Here is an 18,344-nt window from a genome sequence, read left to right on the forward strand (position 1 = left end):
CTAATTCTCCTCCCTTCAAAGGAGACTCAGGGACTTACTCTAACACATAGGTCATGGGGGCAGTGCCACTAAGTGGCTTCTGAGGCTAGATCATAAAAAGGAGCTTTCAGCTGTGCTTTCTCTCTGTTTACTCTGGGGAAAGCCAGTCAGCACTTCTCTTGAGGACACTTAAGCAGCTCTCGAGAAGGACCACATAGAAAGGCACTGAGGTCTCCCATCAGCCACCAACCACCACCTGCCAGCAAGACCTCCAGCCCCAGCTGCACCCTCAAATGACCACAGCCTGGCTGACACTCAGCCACCAGCTAAGTCACACCCACATTCCTGGATCACAGGGAAGTCCAGAGATAAATAAATGTCTACTGATGTTTTATGCCACTAAATTTTCAAAAAAATTGTTTGATAGCAATAGATTATACACATCCCAAACACCCCTCTGGAGAAAAGTGGGGGGGGAAAAAAGAACAGCAGAAGGTAACTTCCATCTTTTACCATACTTTCTACATTTTTTTTTAATTCAATATTTGTTTTTAGTTGTAGCCGAACAAAATTTATTTATTTATTTATTTATTTATTTATTTATTTATTTATCTATTTATTTTTATGTGGTGCTGAGGATCAAACACAGTGCCCAACACTGCCAGGCGAGTGCTCTACCACGGAGCCACAACCCCAGCCCCTACTTTCTACATTTTTACATTATATATTTCAGGATTTTTTTGTTGTTGTTTTTGTTGACATTTTAAGAAAGAAAAAGAAATAAAGTTCAGCTTAATTGTATTTAGATTTTTTTTTTTCTGATTGAAAAAGCAACACTTGGGGCTGGGCTTGTGGCTCAGTGGTAGAGCGCTTGCCTACACATGTGAGGCACTGGGTTCAATCATCAGAACCACATAAAAAGGAAAAGTAAACTAATAAAATAAAGTTTTTTAAAAAAAGAGCAACACTTGTGGAAAAAAAAGAAGACGGAGTTGGAGGACAGGTACAAGCCAGCTGTAGGACATAGTATAAGGCTGTGATAATTCAAGTGGTATAGAATAGAGAAAGAATGCACATAGATCAGTGGGACATAACAAAGCCAGACACAGACCCACATAAATACAGCGGACTGACCTTTTACCTAACAGCAAAGGCAATTCAATGGAGACAGAATATTTTTTTCAGCCTATGGTACTTGAACAACCAGACATTCACATGCAAATAATCTAGATATACCTTTCACACAAAAAAAAATATCACTCAAAGTTGATCATAGACTTACATGTAAAACATAAAACTTCTACACATCAACAACAAATTGCTGAGAAAGAAATCATCAAAGCAATTCTATTCACAATGGCTACAAAAATAAAATAAAATACCTAAGAATAAATTAACCAAGGAAGTGAAAGACTACAACGAAAACCACAAAACACTGATGAAAGAAACTAAAGAGGACACAAAAAGATAAAGAATTCCCATCTTCATGGAGTGAAGCATTATTATAAACACACGACACAAAACAATCTACAGATTTAATGCAATCTCCATCAAAAAACCAATTATATTCTTCACAGACTAGAAAATACAATCCTAAAATTCACATAGAAGCCATGTGTGATGGTGCACACCTATAATCCCAGAAACTCAGGAGGTTGAGGCAAGAGGATCACAAATTCAAGGCCAGCCTCAGCAACTTATTTTGAGACCCTGTCTCAAAAATAAAAAAACGTCTCGGGTATAGCTCAGTGTGAGAGCATCCTGGGTTAAATTCCTAGTACCTCATGTACATGGAAAACAATTCATTTCGAAACACAAAGACCCCAAAATAGGCAAAGGAATCTTGAGCAAAAAGAAAAAAACTGTAGGTACCATACTATCTAACCTCAAAACATGCTAAAAAGCTATAGTAATCAAACTACATGGAACTGAATGCCATATAAAACAGACACATAAAACAATGGAACAGAATAAACATTCAGAAAAAAATCCACACATCTTCAGCCAACTGATTCTTAACAAGGGCACCAAAAATATCTGTTAGACATGAAGACCAATGGTACAGAATAGAGAACATGGACAAACCCATAAAAACAGTTTTCTCATACTAGACAAAAGTGCCATAAACATACATCGGATAAAAGATAGCCTCTTCAACAAATAGTGTTGGGAAAATTGGAAATCCATATGTAGCAAAATGAAATTAAACCCCTATCTCTCACCCTGCAGAAAACCCAACTCAAAGTAGATCAAGGATGTAGACATTAGACCAGAGACTATGCGCCTACTAAAAGAAAAAGTAGACCCTAATCCACTAGTTGGCTTAGGAACTGACTTCCCTAACAAGACTCCTAAAGTAAAAGAAGTAAAATCAAGAATCAATAAATGGGATGGATTCAAACTAAGAAGCTCTTCACAGCAAAGGAAACAATCTAGAATGGGAATAGAGAGCCTACAGAATGGGAGAAAATCTTTGCTACCTGAACCTCATATAGAGCATTAATCTCCAGGATATATAAAGAATTCAAAAACCTTAACACCAAAAAACCAAATAACTCAATCATAAATGGGCTAAGGAACTGAACAGGCACTTCACAGAAGAAATTGAGTGTTTGATCAATAAATATAAGAAGGGCTGGGGCTGTAGCTCAGTGGCAGAGCGCTTGTCTAGCATGTTTGAGGCACTGGGTTCTATCCTTAGCACCGGATATAAAGTAAATTAATAAACAAAGAGGTTGTGTGTCCATCTACAATTAAAAAATATTTTTAAAAAATAAATAAATATAAGAAAAAATGTTTAACATATCTAGCAATTAGAGAAATGCAAATCAAAACTACACTGAGATGCCATATCTCTCCAATCAGAATTGAAATTATCAAGAACACAAGTAACAATAAATGTTAGCAAGGAAGGGCACATTCATACATTGCTGGTGAGAATGCAAATTGGTGTAACCACTCTGGAGGACAGTATGGAGATTCCTCAGGAAACTTGGAATGGAACCACCATTTGACCTAGTTATCCCACTCCTCGATATATATATATATATATATATATATATATATATATATATCCAAGGACTTAAAATCAGCATACTAGGGCTGGGGTTCTGGTTCAGTGGTAGAGCACTCACCTAGATTACTTGAGGCACTGGGTTTGATCCTCAACACCACATAAAGTAAAATAAAGACATTCTGTCCTCCTATAACTAAAAAAATGAAATTTTTTTTAATTTTTTTTTAAATATTTATTTATTTATTTTTTAGTTTTCGGCGGACACAACATCTTTGTTTGTATGTGGTGCTGAGGATCGAACCTGGGCCGCACACATGCCAGGCGAGCGCGCTACCGCTTGAGCCACACCCCCAGCCCCAAAAATATTTTTTTTAAATCAGCATACTGTAGTGATACAGACACATCAATGTTTATAGAAGCTCAGTTCAGAATAGCTAAGCTGTGGAACCAACATAGGTGCCCTTCAATGGATGAATGGATAAAGAAAATGTAGATTATATAAACAGTGGAATATTACTTAGCTAAAAAGAAAAATGAAATTTATGGCATTTGCCAGTAAATGGATGGAACTGGAGACTATCATTCTAAGTGAAATAAGCCAATCCCCCCTCAAAACCAAAGGCTGGATGTTCTGATATGTGGATGCTAACACACAATAAGGGAGATTAGGGGAGACTAGAAGGGCATTGGATTAGTCAAGGGGGAATGAAGGGAGATGGAAAGAGGAAAAAATGGTAGAATGAATTGGACATAACCTTCCTATGTTCACACATGAATACTCTGCCAGTGAAACTCCACATCGTGTACAACCACACAAATGGGAAGTTATACTCCACGTATTATGATATGTCAAAATACACTCTACTGTCATGTATATCTAAAAAAAAACAACAACCACAAACATCTGTTAGAGAAAATAACAGCCTCTTCAATAAATAGTGCTGGGATATCTGATTCCACATGCAGAAGACTAAAACTTGAGTGCTACCTCTCACCCTGTGCAGGAAGCAACTCGAAATGGAATGAAGACCTAAACGTAAGAGCAGAGACACTGAAACTAACAGGAAAACATAGGGGAACACTTCAAGACATTGGTGTAGGTGATAATCTTCTGTTTAGGACCCCAAAAACACAGGAAACAAAAGCAAAAATTGACAAATGATATTGCATCAACTAAAAAGCATCTGCACAGCAAAGGAAATGATATATCAACAGAGCAAAGAGACAACCTGCAGAAAGGGAGGGAATATTTGCCAACTATTCATCTGGCAGAGGGTTAATATCAAGAATACATAAAGAACTCAGGAAAAAAAATAACAAACCCTCAAGCAATCCTGCTTAAAAATGGACAAACGGGGCTGTGAGTGTAGCTCAGTGGTGGGCACTTGCCTAGCATGGCCCTGGGTTCAATCCCCAACACTGCAGGGAAGAAAGAAATGGGCTATGATCTGAATAGACATTTCTAAAAAGAAGAACTATAAATTGCCAACAGATATATGAAAAAAATGCTCAATGTCATTAGCCATCAAGGAAATGAAAATTTAAACTACAAGGGGATACCATCTCACCCCACTTAGGATGGCTATTACAAAAATAACACATCCTGGCAAGGATATGGAGAAAGAGGAATTCTTAGATACTGTTGGTGGGAATGCAAAGTCAGTACAGCCATTATACAGAACAGTATTGAGGTTCCTCAATAAACTAAGAACAAATCTGATACATGATGCAGCTATCCCACTTCTGGGTGTACAGCCAAAGGAAGTGAAATCAGCATACCAAAGAGACACCCACATCATCATGTTTTATTGTGGTACTATTCACAATAGCTAAGGTATGAATCAGCCTAGTACCCACAGATGAATGGGAGCAACAGATGAATAGATAAAGAAATACACACACAAACATACACACACACACACACACACACAATATGGAGCATTTTTCAGCCACAAAGAAGAGTTAAATCCTGTCAGCTGCAGCAAAATGGCTGTAACTGGAGTATATTATATTAAGTGAAATAAGCCAGACACAGAAGAATAAGTTCTCCCTCCTGCCTCTCTTTCATATGTGGAAAAAGAAAGAGAGAGAGAGAGAGAGAGAGAAAAGAAAAGAAAGTCAACCTAGCTGGGGGAAGTGGTGCATATCTGTAATCTCAGTTATTTGGGAGACTGAGACAGGAGGATCGTAAATTCAAGGCCAGCCAGGACAATTAGCAAGACCCTGTCTCAAAATAAAAAAATAAGAAGGGCTAGGGATATAGTTCAGTGGTAGAGCACCCCTGGATTCAATCCTCAGTACTGAAAAAAAAAATAAAACTGAAATAGAATAGTGATTACTAGAGATTGGGAAAGGTATAAGGGAGATAGGTAGAAAAGAGAGGCTGTATTGATTAGTGCATGCTATGTGAATGTATGAAACTATACACTGGACTCCATTAACATGTACAATTAATATGCATTAATAAGCAAAATATTTTTTAAAAACAAAACTTCTAGAAGAGAACACAGGAGAAAAATTTAGTGACACCCAATTCATGATCCACTAAAGAAAAAATGAATATGCTAAGCTTCATTACACTTAAAAACTTCTGCTCTACCAAAGACCTAGTTAAGGGAATGAAAAGACAAACCACAGACTGGAAAAAAAAATATTTATAAAACACATATCTGTCAAAGGGCTTCTATCCAAAATATGCAAAGAACCCTTAAAACTCAACAGGAAGAAAACAAACAATCCAAGTTTTAAAAGGGCACAGTATCTAGACAGATAGTTCACCAAAGATGAAAGATGATACACAGATGGAAAATATAAGCATATGAAAATATGATCAATATCAGATGTCATCAAGGAACTGCAAATTAAAGTGATGAGATACCACCACACACCTATCAGAACAGCCCAAATCCAGAACACTGACTGACATGCCAACTGCCAATCAGGACAGGAGCCACAGAAACTCATTCAAAATGCAAACTCTTAACGGCCACTTTGGGACACAGTTTGGTAGTTTCTTTCAAAAAGAAACACAGTCTTACCCTATGATCCGACCATCATGCTCCTTGGGATTTATCCAAGTGAGTTGAAACAAATATCGTCACAAAAACCTGAACTATCTTGTTCAAATTGCCAAAAAAAAACTGGAAGTAACCAATGTCCTTCAACAGGTGAATGGAGAGATAAATTGGGTCCATTCAGAAACTGAATAGTATTCAGAGGTAAAAAGAAATGAGCTATCAAGCCACAAAAGGATATGGAGGAATCCTAGGTGCATATTAGTAAGTGAAAGAAGCCAATTTGGAAAAGCTACATATTGTCTGATTCCAAGTTATGACATTATGGAAAAGGCTGAAACTATGGAGGCAATAAAAAGATGAGTGGTGGCCGGGAGTGTGTAGTGGGGTGGGATTAACAGGTGGAGCACAGGGGGTTTGCACACTCCTCTCTGTGATGCTGTTATGGTGGGCACACAGCACTGCACCCTTCCAAAACCCATAGAATATGCAACACCAAGCGTGAACCCTAAACTACAGACGTTAATAATCATGTGTCAGAATTGGTTCATCAACTCTTAACAAATGTACCCCACACTAACGCAAATGTTAACAGGGGAAGCTGTGGTCGGGGAGGGAGGGAGGAAGCAGGTGGGAACCTTTGTACTATCTGTTCAATTCTCCATTGACTGAAACCTGCTCTATGAACATCTATTAATTAATAAAATTAACTATTATTAGTTAATTAATATCTACTATTAATAAATTAACATCTATTATTTTTTAAAAAATATTTTATTAGTTGTTGGTGGCCCTTTATCTATTTTTATGTGGTGCTGAGACTCAAACCCAGTGCCTCACACATGCTAGGCAATTGCTCTACCACTGAGCCACAACCCCAGCCCATAATATCTATTAATTTTTTAAAAAACAAGTAACACTGGTCAATTGAAGGAAAAGAAATACAGCCACAGGTAATCTCAATAGATGACAATCATCATTAACACTTGGGCATAGTTCCTTCCAGTCTTTTTTCAAATCTCTATGTATATATCTTTTTTTTTTTTTTTTAATAGCTGAAACCATTCTGCTAAACCCATTCTGAAGGTCTGGTTTCAGTTTGAATTTTTAACCGCAAAGAAAACAGCCCCTATGAAACATCAGAGATACCAAAAACAGATTCTAGAGGGGCCAGTTGCTATGGGAATAATTGAAAATAAATTCCAGTTCACACTACACCCTGCTAATGTACTGACCAGAAGCAAGGAGAAATATTTGGAGTAACCTAGAAGAACAGCCAAGAAAACTTCTAATCAAAAAAAGAAGGAAAACACATTAGTCTAGTAGGATTTCAGAGAGGCCAGTGGGATTGCCCTGCAATTTAACTGTGCTCTTTCAGCCACTGTATTTATGGAGGGGAAAGCACCCAGGAATTGGGGACTACAGTAGGCACTTTCTCCCCTAAACTGACAGGTTGGCAGCCAAAGGCCAGTAAGTCTCCCTCAGTATGGGCGCCGACTCTGTAAGATGGTGCAAGGTCCAGTGGGGCTGGGCGGGGGGTCATCCTTTCCCTCCAATGGAGATGTTCCAAACAGCAGTGTGTGGATACCTGTGTGGATACCTGTGGCCCTTAGCATGGCAGTGGGCCCTGGGGACTCCTTCTGTACAGGAGCTGACCCTTAGGTGCTGGATCAAGGGACAGTCTGGAAGGGCCCAGGACGCCAGAAGTAGGGACATTCAAGGAATTTAAGGGAGCTACAATTTTCCAACAGAACAACTGCAGCATATGAAGAAGTGATGAAGCCAGATAGTGTATGCGAACTGAATTCTAACCTTTCCGCACCAACACTGTGATAAAAGACAAGACTGTTTCGGACACACACCAGGCGCAGCCTAGAAGGGGAAAATCAGAGTTGCTGTCATGGAGTGTGAAAACAGGCTTGCTTCCCACCTCAGGAATCAGCTCAGCAGTGGTGACGAAGAAATCTAGTTTCAAACCCCAGCTCTGCCATACATTTCCACCAATAGCATCTTTGAGCCTAGGTTTCCTCATCTGCAAAATGAGTAAAGCTGTTCTTAAGACGTTCTGATAAGAATTCAACAAGATAAGCCACATAAAGTGCCAAGTACAATGCTAGTGTCGTCCAATGCAGCCGCTATCGCCACCTGTACAGGTCATGGTCTATGCTGTGTGTGTGTGTGTGTGTGTGTGTGTGTGTGTGTGTGAAACACAGCGAGGGGCTTCATCCTTCTTTCCCCATCCATATAGTCCAGATAGTCCAGTTAGGCTGCTTGGTCCTACTGTTATATAAAGACAGAGTCCCTCCCTGCAGTGGAAAACATCAAGCAGTGACCTTTTTTTCCAGTGTTCTAGGAATAGCTCCACAATCTGGAGAGAAGCAAAGTTGGCCTTCATGCCAAACCAGAGCAAATCAGAAAGCTATACAGTTATGACACTCTGGTAAGAGCTGGTCACTCAAGGCCTAAGGCTTTAGGATTGATTGGCCAAGCATCCTCAAGGCTGAGGAAAATCCAGGGTTAGATTAAATAGCGACAGACTGCTTAAACAGATGTGATATCATCTATCTCCAAAGGGGGTAAAACTATACCTGGTTGGTTGTTTTCTTTAAGCTTATTATTAATGGATGCATATTTTTATTTTGAAAAAAAAATTTAGCACATAAAACTATAAATAATCAAGCATATATCTGTCCCTGTCCCCCAGAAATAGTTAGTATTTGTCCTCGTTCACAGTGATGAAGATGGAATCTAGAGCCTCACACAGTCTAAGCAAGCAAAGTCTTTAAAAAAAAAAAAAATCCAGAGGTGATGGAGCACACCTGTAATCTTAGCAGCTTAGGAGGCTGAGCAGGAGGATCTCGAGTTCAAAGCCAGCCTCAGTAACTTCACAAGCCCCTAAGCAACTCAGCAAGACTCTGTCTCTAAATAAAATAAAATTAAATTTAAAAAGGCTGGGTATGTGGCTCAGTGGTTAAGCACCCCTGGATTCAATCCCCAGTCCAAAAAAAAAAAAAAATCAATGAGAAAAAATTAAGGTCTGTTTATCTTCCCTACATGCATATTTATTTCTTGCCCGCTCTTCCAATCACGGTAATCAATTTAATCTCTGTGTATTTCTGCTTTCTTTTAATCTAAATTTTCTGAGTTTTGTTTGAAGAAGAAAAGGAAACAGAAAAAGCATGAAGTGAAAACGTGTGTGTGAAGAGAGACTTCGTGAAGTCACACCAAGACGTACCAACTCATCTGATCAGGAACGGCCCAACTAAATTGTAGGTACAACCCATGACAGGAGGGTCATCTCCAAATTCACATCTATCAACATTCACAAAGCAGTGCAGATCCCCAGGATAGGCCACATACTGAACCCTGAAGGGCTTACCTGGGTCCAGGTGGGTGAAAGAGCCCACCACAAAGTCCAGCGTGGACACGGCCAGCAGGAACAGCAGCAGCAGCTGGAATCGAATGATCCATTTGACGCCGGCTAGGTTGATCCCCAGCAAGGCCAGAAGCACGGCAACTGAAATTCCTCGCACAGCCCAGATGTTCCGGAGGCCCAGCAAATCCGAGATGGACTCAGCAAAGCCAGTGATGTACATGGCACCTGCAACACACTGCCCGGCCGTTCCAGACAGGAAGAGCCAGCAAGACAGAGAAGCATCAGGAGCCTTGGGCAGGACCACCCGCCCCAAGCACCCTGCTTGCCCCGACAAACACTTGCACCAGCCCAGGCTTAGCAGCGAGGAACCAGCACCAGTACCCTGCTCTTTTCACCTGGGAATCTGCCCCAGGCCCCATTTCTGCTCCACTATGTCTTGAGCGAGGGGAGAATGAGCACTGAACCCAAGCTGAGAGCCGACAGCCAGAGGTGAGGAAGATGAAAAGAGTATGAGAGGAAGGCGGGGACCTGGCGGGTGCTGGGTCGAAGAGGCCTTCCGATGTCTCTGTCTGCACTATTCAAGAACTAAATCTAGAACAAGAGCAAGCAGGGGGTCCCATCTTCAGAGCCACAGAAGGGCACTGTGGCCAATTTCTTTGTAGGTTAATATTATTTCTGAAATTATCTAAAACTTGGAAATAGAGGAAAAAAGTAGACGGCACATCTTTTCAAGGTCATATGTTACAAAAGCTACCTAAGGACATCTAGGCAAATGAACTCTGTTCAATTCACTATTTGCTATTAATATCTCAGACTTAGTAAAGTTACATGTTAACTTACAGATTTTTTTTTCTAGTAAAAATACAAGTAACTTTTATCCAGAGAAACAGCCCGAAAGATCAAGAGTTTGTTGTCCCGTAAGACATCAACTAGCTTTGTATCTAACCCAGCAACCTTGTCTTTGTATGTATTTGGTAAATTGCCCAGAACTCTGTAGGTTGATCTCCATCCATCTAACATCCACACCTAGCTTCTTGCTGCTCTTTAACATCCTATTGGCTCCTCCACTGATTGATGAATTCAATAAAAGCTTTGGCACAAGCTCATTTTATATTTGCCATGATTTTATATCTGAGCCATAATTTTACTTTGGGGGGGGATATTTGAAAGATAAATCAATAGTTGAAAATAACACCCACCTCACTTTACCTAATCCTCAGCCTCAGCTCCCTTTGCTCCTCAGGTTTGTCCCTTCTCTGGCCCACAAGGACAGCTGTCACTCTCATCCCTGTTGCCCTGTACTTGCCAATCCCCCAGGGAACAAACCCTGTTAGGGCCTCATTGGAGATACTCCTTTTCCATTAAGTCTTTTCTCATCTCCATCTTCTGAATAAACATTCAGCTCACTGCCAGTTTCATACATTTCGTTATCTGCATCCACCTCCCACATATATCACGTATAGAAGTGATATATAGTGATATTCAGTGAACCACTACCAGGAATGCAAACATCTTTTAAAAACAAACATTTAAAAATTTAACTGATTTACACCTCTTCAAATACCCTGATTTGCTAAGTATACCACAAGCATCCAAGAAATATTTTGTGATAACTTGATTGTATAAAAAGTATAAAATATTTTGTGATAACTTGATTGTATAAAAAGTATAAAATATTTTGTGATAACTTGATTGTATAAAAATTGCTATGGGAAGCAATCACTTCTAAGCCGTAGGCCTTTCATGCAAAGGCCAGAAGATAACACAAGTTCTGTATTTGAGGGGAGCTCCCACACACAGCCCCATTCTTCACTGAGATCGGCACACAATATTTTTCTCAATGTTCTCCAAAATGTACACACTTAGCTTAAACGGTCATTCCAGCCCTCCCAGTATCCCATAATGATAGGAATTTCTGTCCATATTAGAAATGTGGAGGAAATATAATTATCTCAGAGAGAGAGAGAGAAGAGAGAGAGAGAGAGAGAGAGAAAGAGAGAGAGACTGACTTGTGTTTTCCTATATTTACTTCAGAACTCAAACTGTCTCTTGACTTAACCCCAAGAGTGTGGTGGTGCTAATGATACTATGGGATCAGTATTTGGCCTGGACAACAGGACTCCTCATGGTCAGATTTAAGATTTATCTGAATTAAAAAAAAAAAGAGAGAGAGAGAGAAGAATGGAGTAATAAAGATCATTTATATGGGCTTCAACTTCCCAGGTGTCCCATGTCACCCACATGCAGAAGATGATGCCAGAACTTGAATGTGACCATTTGCATCTGGAGCCTCCAAAAAATTATTTTATATATATATATATTTTTTATATATATTATTTTATTTTTATATATATTATTTTATATATATATATATATTTTTTTTTTCCTAGCAGCTGAACAGTACTTGCTTACATGAGGAGGGCCAAGCTGTACGCACCACTTCTGTTTCCAGTAACTCCAGGAGAGCCCCTCTTTTGGGTTTGCATCTATATGTCTTTTAACTCAAGTTGCCACAACAGGGGAAAAAATTATCTGGGATGCTTGAAAGACCTCTTTGGTGGTTAGGAGCACAGACTGTGAAGCCAGGTAAGGCCAAACCCTGTGTGACTTGGGAAAGTGTCTCATTTTCTCACCTGTGAAACACAGATAATAGCAGTACTGACTTCAGAAGGTTATTGGGATGATTAAATGCCCTTGACCAATATCTGACTCATAGTTGAAGTTATAGCAATAATGATTATTGGCATTATCATTATGATTTTATTATTAGCTACCAAAGAAGAAGAAACAGGAACTAGCTGCAAATACCATAAAACACTTTGATAATGCTAAATAGTTGATGGTAAAGCCACTGGGAAGTTGCAATATAAGTCATAAATAAGGATTCTTGAAGTCAAAGAGATTGACTTTAAGGAAAAGCAGTAATAGTCCAAAATCATATCATCCTCTCAAAATTTAAGAGTTTGGGAAAGGAGAAAGGGTGTCTATAGAGATTTCATATTTGGTCAGGGATGAGATAGTAAACAACATTTTATCTGGGAGGAATATAAAAAGTAAAAGAAATAAGAAATAGGAAAAAGAAAAATATGTTTAATTATGGCTTCTAAGGGTTGTCTGCTACCACAAGAACTAAAAACATAATAAAATGCCAAATCAATTAGGGCGAAAATGCAATGCAAATAAATTTGACCCCTGTTGGCAAAGCCAGAAGTAGTGAAAAATAAAATTCAAAATTATCTATACAGCAATGAACAGGAGAATTCTAAAAACCCAAGAGACTCAACCAAACTTGCCTCTAGAGGAGGAAAAAAAAAAAAGAAAAAAAAAGAATTTAGTCCTAAATGTTTTTATTAGTTAAAAGAGAAAGAAAAATAAAGGAACAAAGTATTAACTGAAAAGTCACAAGAATGTGAACATAAATAAATGAGAGCGTAAAAGGAAGTATTTAATATAAAGAAATATAAAATTAAAGAAATATAAAATTGAAGAAAAACCAGAGAAATGACACAAAAATCAAAATATAACCCTTTAAGAAAAATCAATAAAATGGATAACCCCTGGTAACCTCATTAAAAAGAAAAGAGAGAATGCAAAAACATAGACTATTAGGAATGAAAAGGCAATAAAACTACTGTGAGCACTGAGGACCCGGCTAGAAGAAAACTTCATGGATCATCTGAGCCTTTTGTTCAGGAACGGGATAAGGCCCACAGGAATGGACCCGCTCTCCTGGTGGAAAATGAGCCCCTGGCCAAAGGGGGAATTGGGGCTTATATTGGCTATACTCAGAGCGAGTCAGTTTGGGCACTCAGGAATTGGGGTCTTTATGCTGGGGGTCAATGGCCAGCACCTGGAGAGGATTTATCTTGGAAGAGATTAGTGTCTCCTAGAGACTATCATTCTAGGTTTGATGAAACACTTTCTCCCTGCCAATGCCAGCATCTGAAAAGGATTTATCTTGAGAGAGATGAAAGCTATCCATGTATGGTTTTCTTTTTCACTCCCTTTTCCTAGGCCACATTATCTTTGGGTTTTTCATTTTCCCTATCTAACAACGACTAATACAGAAAAATGAAATGGAGAACAAAAATGTGCCATAAATTAGGTATGCTCATATTATTCAATATTCACTAAGTACTGTGCTCATAAAGTGAAAACACTGACCTAGGGGACTATCTGTGACTTCAGGTTAAGTGAGATCCCCCATGATGTGGAATAGAGTATGAACTTTGTTTATAAAAATAAGCAAGTCCTTCAAAACCCCACAGGTGTGTGACTAGAGTGGTGGAAGACAATATAAGCTGTGGACACTGGCTACCTTGGGTGGGGACAGCTCACTTTGTTACATTATGGCTGATGCACTAACTGACTACAATGAAGATCATTTTGCCCTTTTATAACAATTTATAAAGGAAAAAATAAAAATAAACATACCGAGAGTACCATTACATTTATGCAAAACTACATTGGGGTATGTTGTAGCCCTGTGTTCAGGGAAGCAGCCCAGGATCAAGGCCTTCATCACACCTGGCTCACAACAGCCATCTCAAGACTGGTCTGAGCTTGGCACAAGGCATGGACGATCAGTGATTGCCCCTTCCCCACAGCAAGGCAACTACCTTAAGGTCTACCTTCCAACCTATACCACTCTTTTTTGGAAAGCATTCCTGGCGATTTGTGTAAATATCTCCAGCAGTTGTTTTTAGTTTTTAATTTGCTGGCAATACCAGGAGTTGAACCCAGGGACATTTTACCCTGGAGCCACATCCTAGGCCTTTTGATTTTTTATTTTGAGAAGGGTCTCACAAAGTTGCCTAAGGCCTTGCTAAATCACTGAAGTTAGCCTGAAACCTGTGAACTTTCTTCCTCAGTCTCCCAAATCACTGGGATTACAGGCATGCACCACTGTACCAAGCATCCAGTATTTATTATATTTTTAAAGCATTTTCATTTCCTCCTGAAGTTTATAATTATAGGTGTTGCTTTTTCTTTTCCATTTTCTAAGAGAAATTTCTCTAACTCCCTGCCATAAGACACAGGGGGTGTCACTGACCACTTTAAAGAGACAATGTGGACTATACCTCCATTCCAAGGTATTTGTTTTAGAAGAACTGCACATGCACAGTCCTAGGCATCTCCCCTCCACCTTCAGGGACCCAGTTAGAGGACTAGAGCTGCCCCTCCACCCACCGTCTTCTGACACAAATCCCTGATTTTGGTTGAAGCTGGTAACAGTTTTGCACATGTGCTAATCCCATGAGGAAAACTCCAGGCCTCTGTCAAGTCTATAAAAGATTTCCAGTTCCCCACTGTTTTTGTAGAGAGCACAGTAGCCATTATAAATGCTTACAGACAGGTCAGTATGCTGAAGACAGACATTCTGGTGTCTAGTTAAGAAGCCTTCAGACTGATATGGGCGGGCGAGTGGGGCAGGGAGTGAGGAGGGTCTCTAACCATCTTCCCCTCTTAGCCAAGGGAGTCTGGTCCCACAGGGAAGCAAGTGAGGGAAGAAGGGCTTGGGATCGTTATGGTTTAGATATGAAGTGTTTCCCAAAGACTCGTGGTAAAGGCTTGGTCCACAAAGCACCAACGTTGAGAAATGGGGCTCTAAGGAAGGGATTGGAAGGTGAGAGCTCTGACTAGTCTATTGATGAATTCTTAGCTGCTAGCATCATGGGGAGGTGGGGAAAACTGTAAGAGGTAGGACCTTCTTGCAGAAGCCGCTCACTGAGGGCTGGCCCCAATGGTGTCTATCTTGTCCCCAACCTCTCCTATCCTCTGTCCGTCTGCTTCCCAGCTGCAGTGAGGTGAGCAGCTTTGTTCTACCACATCTTCCACTGTGATGTGCTGCCTTCCCACAGGTCCAGACACAGGAGCCAGCCAGCCAGGGATTGAACCCTCTGAAACCAAAATAAGTCTGTCCCCTTTTAAGTTGTTTATATTGATTATTTTGTTAGAGTGAGAAAAAGCTGACTAAAACAGGGAGAACAAAGGACGTCCACAAAATTTTTGCAAACTTTTAAAATCATTATTCTCGTGTTTGCATCTCTTAAGTTTTGATGCTGTAGGACAGGGGCTGGCAAACTGGCTCACTGGCCAAATCCTGATTGCTGCCTGTTTTGAGACAGAGAGCAATGTCTTTTTTTTTTTTTTTTTTGGTACTAGGGATTGAACCCAGAGGCACTTAGCTATCATACTTCATCCCTAGCCCTTTTTATTTTTTAGACACAATATCTTTATTTTATTTATTTCTTTTTATGCAGTGTTGAGGATCGAACCCAGGGTCTCACACGTGCTAGGCAAGCGCTCTACCACTGAGCCACAACTCCAGCCCCGATTTTTTATTTTGAGATAGGGTCTCAGGTAAGTTGCTGAGGCTGCCTAGAACTTGAGATCCTCCTGCCTAAGTCTCCTGAGTTTCTGGAATTACAGGCACATGCCACACTCCAGACTTCTATGGCTGTTTTTGCACTATAATGACAGAGTTAACTGCTTGTGACAGAAACATGCAAAGCCAAAATATTTACTATTAAGTCCTTTATAGAAGTTTGCCAACCCCTTCAGGAACAATCTGCCCTAGTAATCATTCAAAACCAGACGATCTGCCCTAGTAATCTTTCAAAATTAAAAATGCATGTATGCGCTGGGATGAGGACATGAGAGGGTTAATACAAACCAGGAACAGGGAATTTCAGAAACCCCAACCATACCTAGAACAAAGAGCTCAGATGAGTAACCTAACTTGACACCCAAGAAACGAAAAGAGAAGAGCAAACTAAACTCAAAGAAAGCAGAGGGAAGGAAATAATAAAGACAAGAGCATAAATAAATGAAATAGAGACCACAATAACAAAGAAAATCAACAAAATCAAAAATTGGTTCTTTGCAGACAAATCTTTACCTAGATTGATCTAGAAAAAAGTGAGAAGATCCAAATCACTAAAATTAGGAATGAAAGACCAATACAAAGATAGAAAGGATTATAAAGGACTCTGTAAAAAATATGTCAATACGATAACCTAGATGAAACAGAAACATCCTTAAAAAGATGCAAGCTTACGAAGCTGACTCCAAAAGGAACAGAAACGTAGAACATGCCCACGTAAGTAGAGACTGAATTAGAATCAAGTAGAGACTGAATTAGAATCAAAACTTTCTACAAAGAAAATGCCATAGTCTCACTGCTGAATTCCACCAAACATTTAAAGAATTAACATCAAACACTTCCAAAAAACTAGAAGAGAAGGGAACACCTCCCAACGCACTCTGTGAGGCCAGCAGTAGCCTCACACCAAAACCAGACAAAGATGTCACACCCCAAAAAACTACAGGCCATCAGACCTCAAGAATATGCACAAAAAGTCCTCAACATACTAGAAAACAAATCCAGTAACACATACAGGATTAAACAGAAACCACACCCTGCTCAGAGACTGCAGCCTGGGGTAGCTTCAGACAAAGCAGAGGCGTGACGAAGATACGGATCAGAGGCACTTGGAGATATCTGACCAAGGCCCAAGTGGAAAGAAGGCAAAACAGCAGAGATGCTGACACAGAGGCTTCTCAGGCGTGGCCACCAGGGCTGAGAAAACATCTTTCTCATATTTCCTTCCAAATCAGCCCACCGAAGGGAGACTAGGTAAACCAGCTTCTTCTCTTTATCCTGGGTGTTCAGAGCTGGCACCTGCTTCTAGAAGCTGGCTTGTTGCCTGCCCAGGGAGTAGGGAGAGCAAGGACTTCTGTGTCCACACTTCATCCCTTTTGGCTCCACAATAGCAGAGCTAGGCACAAATCCTCAGGGGAATAAAGTATACCAGCCACTCATTATTCACCTCGAAGACAATAGTTTGAACATCTTTGACCCAAAAGGCATGGAATCAGAAATGTTACAGATTTCAGAATTTTTCTGATTTTGGTATATGTGCATAGACCTCGTGGGTTGAGCATCCTAATCTGAAAATCTGAAATCAAAAACGTTTCAAAATATGAAACTTTTGAGCACCATTCAATATAAGGTTCAAAAAATTTAGATTTTGGAGCATTTTAGATTTTTGATTTTTCAGATTAAGGATGGTTGACCTATACTATTCTTAAAGAACTTTCTCTGATAAAAGCACATGCTCTTTAACGGTCAGTGACAATCCATCTGCCTTCCTTGCACCTAGACACACACACACACACACACACACACACACACACACACACGAATCAGATGTATTTTTGATACCTGTGCTGCATAAAAATAAAAGAAACAAAACCAATGTCTTCCTTGAGGAGACTCTTGGACTCTTCTTTATACAAATTCTTTAAGCTGTTTTTAAAACCACCCTTTGGGGGGTACCGTAGAATCTTTTTCAATCCAAGAAATGCTTACAAAGAACTGCTTCTTAGTGTCTGTAGTTTGTTTCCTCAGCATTAAGTCACTGCCCTGTGTTTTAGCTAAATAAGCCTTAGAACTGCTCCCTGCTGGCTGGTTTTCCATGTGCTTTCATCCATCCCTATGAGGTGGCCTCATTGTCGCTATTCTCCTTCTCAGACACAGGGTCCACACAAAGGCTTTCAGCCTCCCTGTTAAGGTCACCTGAGTCATCTAATGTGTGTGAGAGCTCCAGCTCAGTTGACAAGGGCCTCCTTCCAAGAAAGTCCCTTGGCACAGGCAAAATGCCTTCTCTTCGGCACAAAAATGCCCTGGTCCCAGGCCACATGGCTGCCACCTGGGCTCCAGCTGCTATGGTGCACACCCTTCCTAGCCAGGCAGCAAGAATGGTGCTGGGCCAAGCCCCTTGTCAAATCAGGAATCCATGAGGCAGGAATGGTGGGAGCAGGAGCTCTGGACTAAGGGATCAGGGATCTGGACCAGAGCCAGGTAGAAAGAGGAAGGGGAGAGAAGATGGTGAGAAGAGAAGAAGCAGAGAGCAGTGCGGGGTGGGGGGTGGGGGTGGTCATCCGCTGTTGGCAG

General features: G+C 40.2%; 1 protein-coding gene across 2 annotated transcripts in view; it reads right to left on the bottom strand.

The window, feature by feature from the left end:
- Positions 1-18,344, bottom strand: part of Slc12a8 (solute carrier family 12 member 8) — a 117,921-nt gene that overhangs the window by 94,158 nt on the left and 5,419 nt on the right. For both annotated transcript variants that reach the window (XM_026395632.2, XM_026395644.2), the window contains exon 3: positions 9,389-9,620. In XM_026395632.2, coding sequence (XP_026251417.2) covers positions 9,389-9,620 — 232 coding nt within the window. The remainder of the gene's footprint in view (positions 1-9,388; positions 9,621-18,344) is intronic.

Source organism: Urocitellus parryii, chromosome 2, assembly GCF_045843805.1.
Source record: "Urocitellus parryii isolate mUroPar1 chromosome 2, mUroPar1.hap1, whole genome shotgun sequence".
In the NCBI taxonomy this organism is placed as follows: domain Eukaryota; kingdom Metazoa; phylum Chordata; class Mammalia; order Rodentia; family Sciuridae; genus Urocitellus; species Urocitellus parryii.